The 12,282-nt window shown below is 43.6% G+C and overlaps 1 protein-coding gene across 1 annotated transcript; it reads left to right on the top strand.

The window, feature by feature from the left end:
• The first annotated feature begins 10,550 nt into the window (after window positions 1-10,550).
• LOC112158125 (octapeptide-repeat protein T2-like) lies at window positions 10,551-11,285 on the top strand. Its single transcript, XM_024291336.1, has 2 exons — window positions 10,551-10,772; window positions 10,815-11,285. Exons 1-2 carry the CDS (start codon window positions 10,551-10,553, stop codon window positions 11,283-11,285), a joined length of 693 nt encoding a protein of 230 aa, XP_024147104.1.
• Window positions 11,286-12,282: the final 997 nt, after the last annotated feature.

Raw genomic sequence — 12,282 nt, 5'->3', positions numbered from 1 at the left:
CTCACAGATTTAGAGGTTTTGGAGGGGAAAACAAGTAGTTGCATGAAGGTGCATCTGTTTTAACCTGCAGTTAAGATAAAAAACAAGGATTTACAGCATAAAAATGGATGATAAAAGCATCTATCAAACGTTTGTGACAGCAGGGGTGTGGAATTCATTTGTTTATTTTATATTTGACCTCACTGACCCCTTCATATGAAAGAAAACAGACTTGGGCGCCGGAGCAAATATCTTCAGAATGCATTGAAAAGGAAGCATGAGGCCGTCCAGTTCAGACATAATAAGGACGGGGATGACTGCAGGAATTTGGGGGCTGCTTGTCCCTCCGTGGGTTAGGTTTGTGATAAAGATTAACGGAGGGACCAAAGAGGGAACTCACAAAGACGCCATTCAGTGTGTCACTGATGTACACATGTGTCTATCCTCTGAAGAAGGGACGGAGGCCTTCGTTTATTTTCTTCTCAATGTGAAAACATTCCAGGCCAGGGCGAAGGTGGGCTGAAGAGGGAGAATTAAAGAGTGGATTAAAGAAAAAATTGGAGTTGATAGTGTCTGAGGGGGCAGCGTGCCAGGATGGTCCGACCGCGAGCGCGCCTTTCACAAACACACTACCGCACGTCCAGCAGCAACTCATGAAAGCTGTTTCAGACACGGGGAAACCGAGAAGGGCTGCTGCTTCACCCCCTGCCACCTTCATTTTCCCCTCCCGGAACAAAAATGATGAAATGAGGCCAAACATGGAGTGCACAGACGTCTCTTTATGAGGCCAACGCACACCTGCGGCGGGAAGGAGGACCAGGTCAGGAGCAGAGCGTTCAGGTGCACCAAGGTGAACTGACTGATTACAGTCTGATCAGCTGCAGTCCCATCGAGAGTTCGCTTCCATTCCAAGTTGGCACATTTTTGAAAAATATTTGTGAAAAACCAACATATCATGAAATCACATCATGTCTTCAGCTTCAGTTTATTTAGAACATTCAAAAACAGTCACAACAGACAACAAAAGAACAACCAAAACAAGTACAACAGAATATATTGCTCAAAATGGGGTGGGAAGAAGTTCAAAGAAAACTTATTTAATACCACCCTCTTTCCTAGCTTAAATTAAGTTTACTGCAACCTTCCAACTCACTTTAAGAGACAACGAAGGCCCAAAAAACAAAAAAATCAGCGTATAAACAAGAAAATTGATATGTATGTAAATAAGGGGCTGTCTCACTCTGTGACATCAGCATGTGAGGACCCGCTCCTTTTCATGGGTATGGGTGGGGCTGCTGCTGAGAGCACAGGTTTAGAGGATTATCCAGAAATGCGTGAATGGATCAAAATCCCGTTTCGGGGTTCTTTGTAGTGAGGAATGAACAGTATAATACACTAAAAAGCTCAAAAAGTTGTTTTTTCCATGGTATGACACCTTTAAATTGTGGTGAAAGACAATAAATGCAGTTTGAAAAAACTTGTTACCTTTGCACTACAATCAGATGGCCTCAAGCTCCCTGCTCTGTTCCATTCTGATCCATCCACTTACTGACAAATAGATCCATGAACATCTTTGTTTTCCTCGTCTGAGCTGGAATCTGGATCTATACATCGTTTATGTTGCACCACTGATGTTAGGTTGGGGGTGTGAGGGGCTGTAGTGGGAGAGAAGGCAAACAAAGAGCTAATGCATGTGGCTCTTTACCTCTTCATAGTGGCTCTACGGATAAAAAAAAATAAAATCATGTATTTTTTTTAAAGTAAGGGTTAATAACTATGCATTTTTTATTTAGATTAGTTAAGTGTATGACATACACTACTGGTATGCCAAGATCTTTACATCCCTGCTGACCTGGAGAGGCCTTCAGATTTCAAATACTAAGCAAACTTTTTATACTTTTTTTTAAGCAAACTTATCTTATATGAGTTTAAAGAACATATTATCTTATGCTGCACAACAATTGTTAGCTGTACAGAGCTACACTGGGTGATCCTGGTTGGCACAGGGTCTCTTATTTTGAAAGGAAATCTGTCAGGAGTCACATTTTAAGAAACTATTAGTTTCCCTATATTTTCTGTTTTTATTCATGTCAATATATATATATATATATATATATATATATATATATATACTGCTCACAAAAATTAAAGGAACACTTTTTATTGGGCCTGGCATGACTTGAATTAAACCTGTCTGATAATTTTCTGGTTGGTTAATCAGCTGAGGGCCTCGTTAATCAATTTCAGCTGTATTGGTGTTCATGAATTAACAACAGGTGCACTTCAGTGGCAACAATTAGAAAACCCTCAAACAGGACTGGTGTTACATGTGGAGGTCATTTCAAGTTTCTCCTCTTGATCTTTCTAGGCTGGTTTTCCACTCGTGCTGATTTTGACTTGATAATTATCTCTACTGGCAGTATGAGGAGATTCCTTAACCCTACAGAAGTTGAACAGGTTGTCCAACTTCTCCAGGATGGCACATCCACACGTGCTGCAGCAAGAAGGTTTAATGTGTCTCCCAGCACAATCTCCAGAACATGGAGGAGATTTCAGGAGACTGGTGGTTATTCTGGGAGAGCTGGACAGGGCCGTAGAAGGTCCTCAACCCCTCAGCAGGACCCATACCTGCTCCTTTGTGCAAGGAGGAACAGGCTGAGCACTGCTCGTGCCCTACAGAATGACCTCCAGAGGGCCACTGGTGTGAATGTCTCTACCCAAACAATCAGGAACAGACTTCATGAAGGTGGCCTGAGGGCCCCACGTCCTGTAGTGGGCCCTGTGCTCACTGCCCAGCACCGTGGAGCTCCACTGGCATTTGCTCAAGAACACCAGAATTGGCAAGTCCACCACTGGCGCCCTGTACTTTTCACAGACGAGAGCAGGTTCACCCTGAGCACCTGTGATAGACGTGAAAGAGTCTGGAGAAGACAAGGAGAACGTAATGCTGCCTGCAACGTGGTTCAACATGACAGGTTTGGTGGTGGGTCAGTGATGGTCTGGGGAGGCATATCCATGGAGGGACGCACAGACCTCTACTGCCTAGGAAATGGTGCTCTGACTGCCATAAGGTATCCAGATGAAATCCTTGAACCCATTGTCAGACCCTACGCTGGTGCAGTAGGTCCTGGTTTCCTCCTAATGCACCACAATGCCCGGCCTCACGTGTCAAGAGTATTCAGGCAGTACCTGGAGGATGAAGGAATTGAAACAATTGAATGGCCTTCACCATCCCCTGACTTAAACCCAATAGAACATCTCTGGGACATTATGTTTGGGTCCATTAGGCGCCGCCAGGTTGCTCCTCAGACTGTACAACAGCTCAGGGATGCCCTCACACAGATCTGGGAGGAAATGCCACAAGACACCATCCGTCGTCTCATTAGGAGCATGCCGCCACGTTGTCAAGCAAGCATACAAGCTGGTGGGGGCCACACAAGATACTGAAAAGCATTTTGAGTTGCAGAAATTAAGTTTTGGAAAAAATGGACTAGCCTGTCACATCTTCATTTCACTCTGATTTGATGGTGTCTACACAATTGGGAATTTGAAGAAGTGGCATCTCATCATAATAAAATTATAAACTCCTCTGGAGTTTACATCCAGATATTTGACTTTGAATCGTTAACTCGCCGACCGTGGATGGTTGAATCCCTCACACGCCGTCTCCAACAAGCCGTCCTCTGAGCCGCTCTGATGAGTGTTTTTCTAAGAAGAAGCAATTATTCAAAGTCAACATTTGTTTCCAGGAATGAAGAGAAAACAGGATCCAGAACTGACAGTGTCGTCCTTATCGACTGGACGCCCGGCTGGCAGAAACGCCACACGTTTCCCTGAATGAGTCAGCAGAGCGGGCTCACGCTGTACACGGCGTGCTCGCTGTCAAATGCCTCATTGAGTTCATGGCCTGCTATAAATACAAGTCTGGGAAAGTAATTAAGGATGGTGGTTCCAACTTTTTGGAGGACAACATCCTGATTGTAACGATTAAAAAGAAGTTGTTGATCGGTGGAGAGATAAAAAATTAGTTTTTGCATTTAGAAATGATTTGAAACGGAATATAAAGGAAACATTTTGCTAATTTTAGGCTAAACTATAGAGATTTTTGACAACTTATTTAAAATCCACTGTAATCCTCAGTTAGAAGAATAGTTCAGTCAAAGACAAAGTGGAGGATCAAAATGTGGCCCGTAAAGATCAAAAAACTCCCTTTTTCTGCTTAGATTTAAAATAGATAGATAGATAAATAGATAGATAGATAGACAACTTTATTAATCCATTTGGGACATGCCCGCAGGGAAATTAAATACCGTGTTGAATTGTTTTCTTTTAAAAGATGTGTGTGTAATTTTTATTAACAGCTGTAGATTTTAAAGTGTTAATTTCCATGTTAAAACATTGTATTCATTCCAGCAGCTTTATTTTATTGAGTATCAGCAAGCAGAAACTGTGATCACTTTCATGATAATGCTAAAGACCTGCAGCATCCTGGGTTAGCTTGAATTGATTTTTACTGGGTTGATTTCCTCAAAGCTTTTCGTTTTCTGTGGTCGTTGTTATCTTGACTGGATATGATGTCTTTAGACCCCTTACATCTAAAGATGAATTCACGCTGAATGTGATTCACGCAGGCAGCCAGAGTCAATGTTAAGTCAACGGAACAGATGCGGCATGAAGCGATCTGAAGTCCTGCGGCACGATATGAGTGACAGGCGAGGTGCAAATATCTGCCAGCAGCTCGATTTGAGTGAAGAGGCACGAAATGGGTGACTTAGCCAAAATAAATACCTGAAGTTTGACAGGTCAAAGGTCACATCTGCCAATCAGGAACTCGGCTTTTGGATGTGACGATTTCAGCGACTCAATCGGCGGGTAGAATACTAATCCAAAGTGAGTGTTTTTGTTCTAAACTTCCATCTTTTCCATTTACCCACTGGAGGCGTGGGATTCCAAAACTCATCTGGCTACTTTTGGGTGAAGGCGGGATCCACTCTGGACAGATCTCCTGCTTTCACTCCCGCGGTGGAGCTCCCTCTCTCGGTATGCCGGCAGAGAGAGAGAGACACTGTGGGGTGCTGAGGCTGCCGGCTTGGGCCTCATCAAGACATTTAAAAAAAGGATAAAGATCTCCTAATTCTATTTTTGGTTCGGGTTAATGCTAGACAGAGAGCCTTCAAGTTCAGACACAGAGACACAGAAACACAGCAGAGGCGTCTGTCATACAGACACAGCCCCCCTGTAAGGGGAAATCTTAATCATATAAACTGGGGTTGTAATGGATCACGGATAATCTGTGGTCCGTACAGATCAGTAGCCACGGTTCGGCAGAGACGTGGACCGCGGTTCACCCCCCCACCACCACCACCACCACCTCGCGTGTGCATTATTAAAGTCAGTTGTCCGTTCACACTGAATATAATTTGCGTTAAATTCATGTGGATGAACTCTATTCAAATACGTAGTTGTAGAGTTAGATAATCTAATTCTTCTTTAATAATTCTGGTAAATCACCTGTCTGTCCTGAGAGAGGATCTCTCCTTCATGTGACATCTCTAAGGTTTCTTCTTTTTTTTCCTGAATCAGGTTTTTTTTTAGGAGTTTTCCTTAATGGGAAAGAGGGTCTAAGGACAGGGATAACAATTTTTAAGGGTTTTAAGGGATGACAATTTTTTTGTGATATTGAGCTATTTAAATAAAATGCAATTGAAAATTGAAGCCACTGGAAATGTTTTCTTCTAAAGTTTGTCTTTTACTCTGGTCTCTGAACAGACTGTGACTCTTCCCATTCTCCTGTGGTGGTCTGGTAAACAGTCTCTACTTCCTGTACTTTGGTAATTATCTGTAGTGTTGATTAGCTCTTTGTACCAATTGCCCTTACAGGTGGATACATGAAGAATGCTGGGCAAACCAGTACAGAGCAGATGACCTGCACAAAATGTAAAAGTTTTAGACCACCAAGTGAACCCATACAGTGAAAATGTTCATGCAGATAGCGATCTGCCCCGGACAACCTGTATGTTGTTGCAAGGACACAGCATCACTTGCACATCATAATTGCATGTAACTCCCATTATTCTCACAAATACTTCACAAGAAACATGTACAACAATGGTGTGTTCTCTTTTCATGACGTCCAGATCTGTGTAGTTATTAAAATAATCATGCATTTTGTGGTCCAAGCACCAAATTTGGCATGAGTGTACCCTAAGACCATGTTTTTTTTTTTAAATTGTCATAGGGGGACTTCGCTCGCAGCATGCCTGTAGAAAAAAAAGTGCATGAACATTTTCTCTACAGGCTCAGCAAGTGGTCTACGACCGTGATACACAACATGCTCAGATTTTATATTTTACTCTGTGTTTACTATATTAATATCCAGATAAAAGCACAAAAAACCCAGACAGACCTCCTTTAAGTTGCTAGAAAACAGACCTAAATAGGAACCATCCTCTATTGTTCAACAGAGTGCATTCCTCAGGTTTTCCTGCATCTGTTCCATCATCCTGGATAATGCCCTACTGCTCCTCATCCTCAACTTAAAACAGAGGATGATGTGGACCTCATAAAGGGAAGGGTACATCCCCCGCAGTCATTTCCACTCCAGTCTTTTTAATGTGAACCCGCTGTGTGTTCAAAGATGAGGACGGAGCGCACTGCAGCGGCAGATTCTTCAGGAAAGCCCCGACTTTACTTTCAAATGGCGGCGGCGGGGCCAAAAGGTGTCACCGCGGCGTTCTCATCAATGCCGGATCAGGCTGCCGCCAAACCAACCGCCACTGCTTCCTGTGAGCTTCATGAGGCGGAGTCAGGAAGCTACACAGACGGGCTTTCATGGAGCTCCTGCAGAGTTTTACTGTTCGACACACTGAGAACACCGTTCCTCCTTCAAAGTGGGGAGAACACAGGATGTAATGTTGGTGCCCACCATGCACTGAGGAAGAACCCCGGTGGGGGGGTGCAGGGTGGAGCTGCACATACTTCTACTAAATATAAGTTATGACTGAACTGGTCTGAAGACATTCTCCTTATAAAATGTGGTTACTTCTTAAAAAAGTAGGCAAATTGATGCACTTCTGTGTGAATTTTTCCCATAAACCCTGAAGGCACCACAACCCGACCTCAAACACCAGTACAACCTGCAGCCAGAAATAGTTTTACTATGAAGGGACAATTCTGAGCACCAACTGACTGCAATGACTTCATCTGAGACCTACAACAGCACCGTGAAAACCACCGTCTCTGTCCCAGCCGCCGCTCTTCTGGCATCCAGGAGGATCTGCTGCAGCACAGCGCCCCCGGGGAGGACAGGGAAAGCCTCTACTGCTCATAAACATTCCACAGGGACTTCATTTGGACTTCTGATTCCTGGAATTCACCTGCCTCAGTGGACCAACCAAAAGACCATAAAAGTTTAGAACAATTCTAAGAAGCTTCAACAGTTTTACTGTAACTTAAACAGATGATGGTGGGGCTGGGAGTCACTGTGTACGTCACGATACGATGCGATACATCAAACATGGCTCAAAATATCGGTGATATATAATGCTGTGATAATTAGTTTAAAAAATACTCTCTAATAACTTGCAATATATAAAAGAACATATTTTTTTAGGAAAATATATTCCCATGTACTTCTTAGTTTGAACACAATCATAATAATCCGCTACTGTCTAATTTTGTGCAACAAATAATCAAAACTTTAGTACAATTATGAAATCAGTAATCCTATGTCTTTGACGAGCATTGACACACACTGAATTGGAATAATCTGTAAAATACAGTGTTAATGATAGTGATCATGAACACCAGTGCCACTACTTAGTGCAAAATTGTTGTAAACAGCAGAACAAAAATTAAATAATTCAAGTAGGTTCTAGGGTTGCCACGATTAATTGACTATTAAAATAATTGTTTGTGGCGGCACTAGTAGATACATAGTTGCCCACAACAGCCAGTCTGGCAATGCACCCCTACTTTTTACCTCTGAAGGAATGTCTCACTAAAGGAATATCACGTTTTACAGAAAATAAAACAAAAATAAAAGATCAATTCTTGGTGAGAACTCATCGAGAATCAATCGCAGGACTAAATATCGTGATATATCGCAATATCGATAATTTGGCACACCTCTAGGTGATGAACAACACGAGGATATTCCGAGACCAATAAAAGTTGCAAGATGTCTTGAAAATCTCCCCAGTTTCTCCCAGAAACCTCACTGAGAGGAAATGAAGTGAATGACAGCAGTAAAGCCTCGAGCTAAATGTGGCACGGCCAAACTTTCCACAGTGATTCTCTCACTCATTTGTTTTCATGTCACACACCGTGGCACCGAATGGTGAAAGTCAATTTCCCTGAAAAGCATTCGCATTTCTTTCCAGGAAACAAACTAAATAAACAGAATCTAACGGTGATTTTAGAATAACCACCCAATGGTTTCTGAATTCATGATCATTTTTCTGTTTTGGAGTTTCCAGATTTGAAATGTTTGCTGATTTTTTTTTAAACGAGACTTTCTGCTCATCAGCGTGATCATTTCCGTAGTTGGGCCCTCAGGAACATGACGTCACAGTTGCATATTCTGCATAGCAGCATGTGGAATGTGAACCCCCGCTGAGACGGTGAAACCGGGACGTGATGGTCAAACGCTGCGTGGGGTCAGACGCCGCTGCCGCCGCTCTGGGTTTTGTTAAACTTTATCTGTGCTCAGCAGAAACCTGGTGACCTGAGAGCCGCCGGAGGAGACGCTGACGCCGTTTGAGGGGAAGACTGGCATGAATAAACACATTCAGGGACCGTCAAGCTGCGTCAGTCCTCTGAGCTGGAAGCACTTTCCCTTATTTAGAAAGAAATGCTCGAGTGCAGAACAGACACGGAAATGAGGATTACACACTGTGTTTTCTGTAATCTCACATCATGAAAAACTGAATACAAAAACTCCTTCCCTTTGATTTCTGTGAATTGACTCTTCCACCTGAAGATGATTGAATGGTTTGTATTTTAGACAGAATTTAGAAAATCAATAGAAACACAGACAGGAGGATCTGCAGGGAGGAAAACTGTCGAAAGATTAAATTTACAAACCTAAATGTTTTGGAGAGACATCAAAGTTAAGCTTTTACTTAATACTGTAAGTAAGTTGTTTCACTTTATGTTTCCTGTCCTGGATGAGCCTCAAGATTTCTTTATACATTTTACGTTTGAGTTGTTGCATGAATGTCTCAGAGATTGGTTCCAGATGAGACTTCTGGCCACACAAACTTTATCTGTGATCCACAAGTAAAAAAACTCAATCATATTTTCAGTTTTTTCTCATCTTTTCAGCAGATTTAGATGATTTGATCTTCTCTGATTTGTTCTCCTCTACATAACATTGTAAAGACAGTGACATTTTAAGACACAAAAAGGGTGGTCCTGAAGCGCAAAACACATCAACAAATCACTCAACGCAAAAACTTAAGATCATAGCGACAATACAAAAAAAAAGTATATATATATATATATATATGTATATACAGTCGCACAATTCTGATCCAGATCCAGCTCACACGAGGAAAACAAAGACGTTCATGGATCTGTTTATCTGGAAGTGGATGATCAGAATGAGGCAGAGCAGGGAGCTGGAGGCCCTGCCCAGTGTATCTTCTACATCACAAATACGAGGTTTTTCAAACAGCTTTTTTATGTCTGCTCCTTTGAATAAAGTAATACTCAGAAACTCTGTTTTAAGCTTAACTTTCCAAACAAACGTTTTCCATCATCAGAAAAACATTTTTTTCAGATGTGTATGATTCATTTTAAATGCAAATTCATAATAAGCGTGTGGAATCTCTCATGGAATGTCAAATGTCCTTTCTGTATTCCTGATAAAGTTCACAATGTGTTGCACTTGGAAGAATGAAATCCATAACTGTGAGTGTTGTCTGTAAAATGTCAGCATTTCTGTCAGTTTCTCAAACACGTCATTTGCTGGTTATCAGGGCGGCGTTAGATGAGACTGTCAGGAAGGCTTCATTTGTGCCACAGATGTGTGTTCAGGAAAAGGACATTCAGCTTCAGGATGATAACTCCATTCTTCCAATCATGTTTCTCCATGTTGTTCCGTTCAGAAGTGACTGCTCCTCCTGGATGAGTGCCTCACTCTGACAGGCTGCAGTTTACTGAGGATACTCCTCACAATAAATATTTTCAGGAGTGCCACACACACAAATCTTCAGTTCTTTATAATGTTTCTATCTTATGCCATTCAGTTCTAGTAATACTTTCCATTTACTCATTGAAGCTGTAATTAGATTCATTTTATACAGAAGAGCTCTCACATATATAAAAGTTAATGGTCTTAAACATCAGAGTATTGAATGCTTCATGTTCTTCAGTGAATATTATTGAAGATGTTCAATATTCTTGTTGGTGGTTCTGTAATGGGTGGACTGTAGTTTTTTATATGTTTTATTCTGTTAGAGTTTAAAATTCCAGAGAGCCCTGAACAGGCCACTTAATTGCTCCCTAATCAGGGACAGGTGTGCAGTGGGGGTGTGGCCAGTGGGAAACTTCATAAGGAACAGTGAAATATGCAAACAAGAGAGGAAAGGGGAGCGAAGAAAGGGACCCTGGTGGAGCAAGGCGAGAGAAGCCAGTGCCGGACCCTGAAGGAGCGAGGCAAGAGAAGCCAGCGCCAGGACCTGGCGGAGCGAGGCGAGAGAAGCAAGCACCGGATCCTGAAGGAGCGTGGCAAGAGAAGCCAGCGCTGGGACCTGGTGGAGCGAGGCGAGAGAAGCCAGCGCCAGGACCTAGTGGAGTGAGGCGAGAGAAGCCAGCGTCGGACTCTGGAGGAGCGAGGCGAGAGAAGCCAGCGCTGGGCCCTGGTGGAGCAAGGCGAGAGAAGCCAGCGCCAGGACCTGGTGGAGCGAGGCGAGAGAAGCAAGCACCGGATCCTGAAGGAGCGTGGCAAGAGAAGCCAGCGCTGGGACCTGGTGGAGCGAGGCGAGAGAAGCCAGCGCCAGGACCTGGTGGAGCAAGGCGAGAGAAGCAAGCACCGGATCCTGAAGGAGCGTGGCAAGAGAAGCCAGCGTCGGACTCTGGAGGAGCGAGGCGAGAGAAGCAAGCACCGGATCCTGAAGGAGCGTGGCAAGAGAAGCCAGCGCTGGGCCCTGGTGGAGCAAGGCGAGAGAAGCCAGCGCCAGGACCTGGTGGAGCGAGGCGAGAGATGCCAGCGCCGGACCCTGAAGGAGCGACGCGAGAGAAGCCAGCGTCGGACTCTGGAGGAGCGAGGCGAGAGAAGCAAGCACCGGGCCCTGGAGGAGTGAGGGGAGAGAAGCCAGCGCTGGGACCTGGTGGAGTGAGGTGAGAGAAGCCAGCGCTGGCTTCTCTCACCTTGCTTCACTAGGGTGATATGCTCCTGGCAAAACGGACAGAGGACCCAGCTACTCCCTTTAGATTCAATAAACTCTTTTTAATTCCCCAAAAACTACAATCCTCCTGTTGCAGTTGAACTGAGATTAAGTCAGGGGTTGGACCTTGGGTAAAGAGACCCCAGAATCTGGATCTTGATGTAACTGATGATACATTCAAAGGATACAAGGTGGAGGAGGGTAGAGGTAGAGATACCAATCAACCTTTGAAGCATGTTTGTGGATGTGGGAGAAATCCATCGTTATCGGAGAAAACCCACACATGCATGAGGTCAACATGTAAACTCCACACTGAAAAGAACCATCTGGGATTTGAAACGGTGCTTTCTTCCCGTGAGGTAAGAGCACTAACAATGACACCACCCTGGAGAGTTTATGGTTTTAATTTATTCAATATTTTTCTTCACCTTCTAGAAATTAAATGGTTATGATTCTAACTCTTTTTTTTAACAAATATAATGCAGCAGAGGAGCCTGGGAAGAGAAGCATGCTGTGGAGAAAGAACACAGAGATCTTAGAATAGAGACAGACCCCTTTTGCTGCATGCTCCAGTTTCTTAAATCCTCCAGCTCATGGATTAGGTTTTCATTAGTTCCAGGGAATCCTCACCTGTGACTGAGGAAGCAGGAAATATCCTAAAACCCTCGTGATATTTGGAGAGAGGGTACGGCAATGACCACGCACAGGTGTGGTGTGGGGGGGCCAAATGCTGAACGGACAGCAACAGGTTCAGTTCACACTCGGTCTTCAACAATTGTACACCTTTTCTTCCGGATCTTTCAGCTGCTCCCTTTAGGATGTACCACAGCAGATTATCTGCCTCCATCTACTCCTCTCCTCTCAGTCCTCCTCACTCACACCTTCCAGCCTCGTGTCCACCTTCTCTACATCC

This window comes from Oryzias melastigma, linkage group LG24 (genome assembly GCF_002922805.2).
Source record: "Oryzias melastigma strain HK-1 linkage group LG24, ASM292280v2, whole genome shotgun sequence".
NCBI lineage: Eukaryota > Metazoa > Chordata > Actinopteri > Beloniformes > Adrianichthyidae > Oryzias > Oryzias melastigma.
The sequence above is the reverse complement of the archived record's forward strand: the minus strand, read 5'-3'. Positions and strand labels throughout refer to the sequence as shown.

What these genes read in the sequence shown, in the direction of transcription:
- LOC112158125 (XM_024291336.1), top strand. Translation starts at nt 10,551, where the DNA reads ATGCAAACAAGAGAGGAAAGGGGAGCGAAGAAAGGGACCCTGGTGGAG. An exon ending in GAAGCCAGCGCCAGGACCTA is followed by an intron (nt 10,773 to 10,814) that starts GTGGAGTGAGGC and finishes ACTCTGGAGGAG; the next exon opens with CGAGGCGAGAGAAGCCAGCG.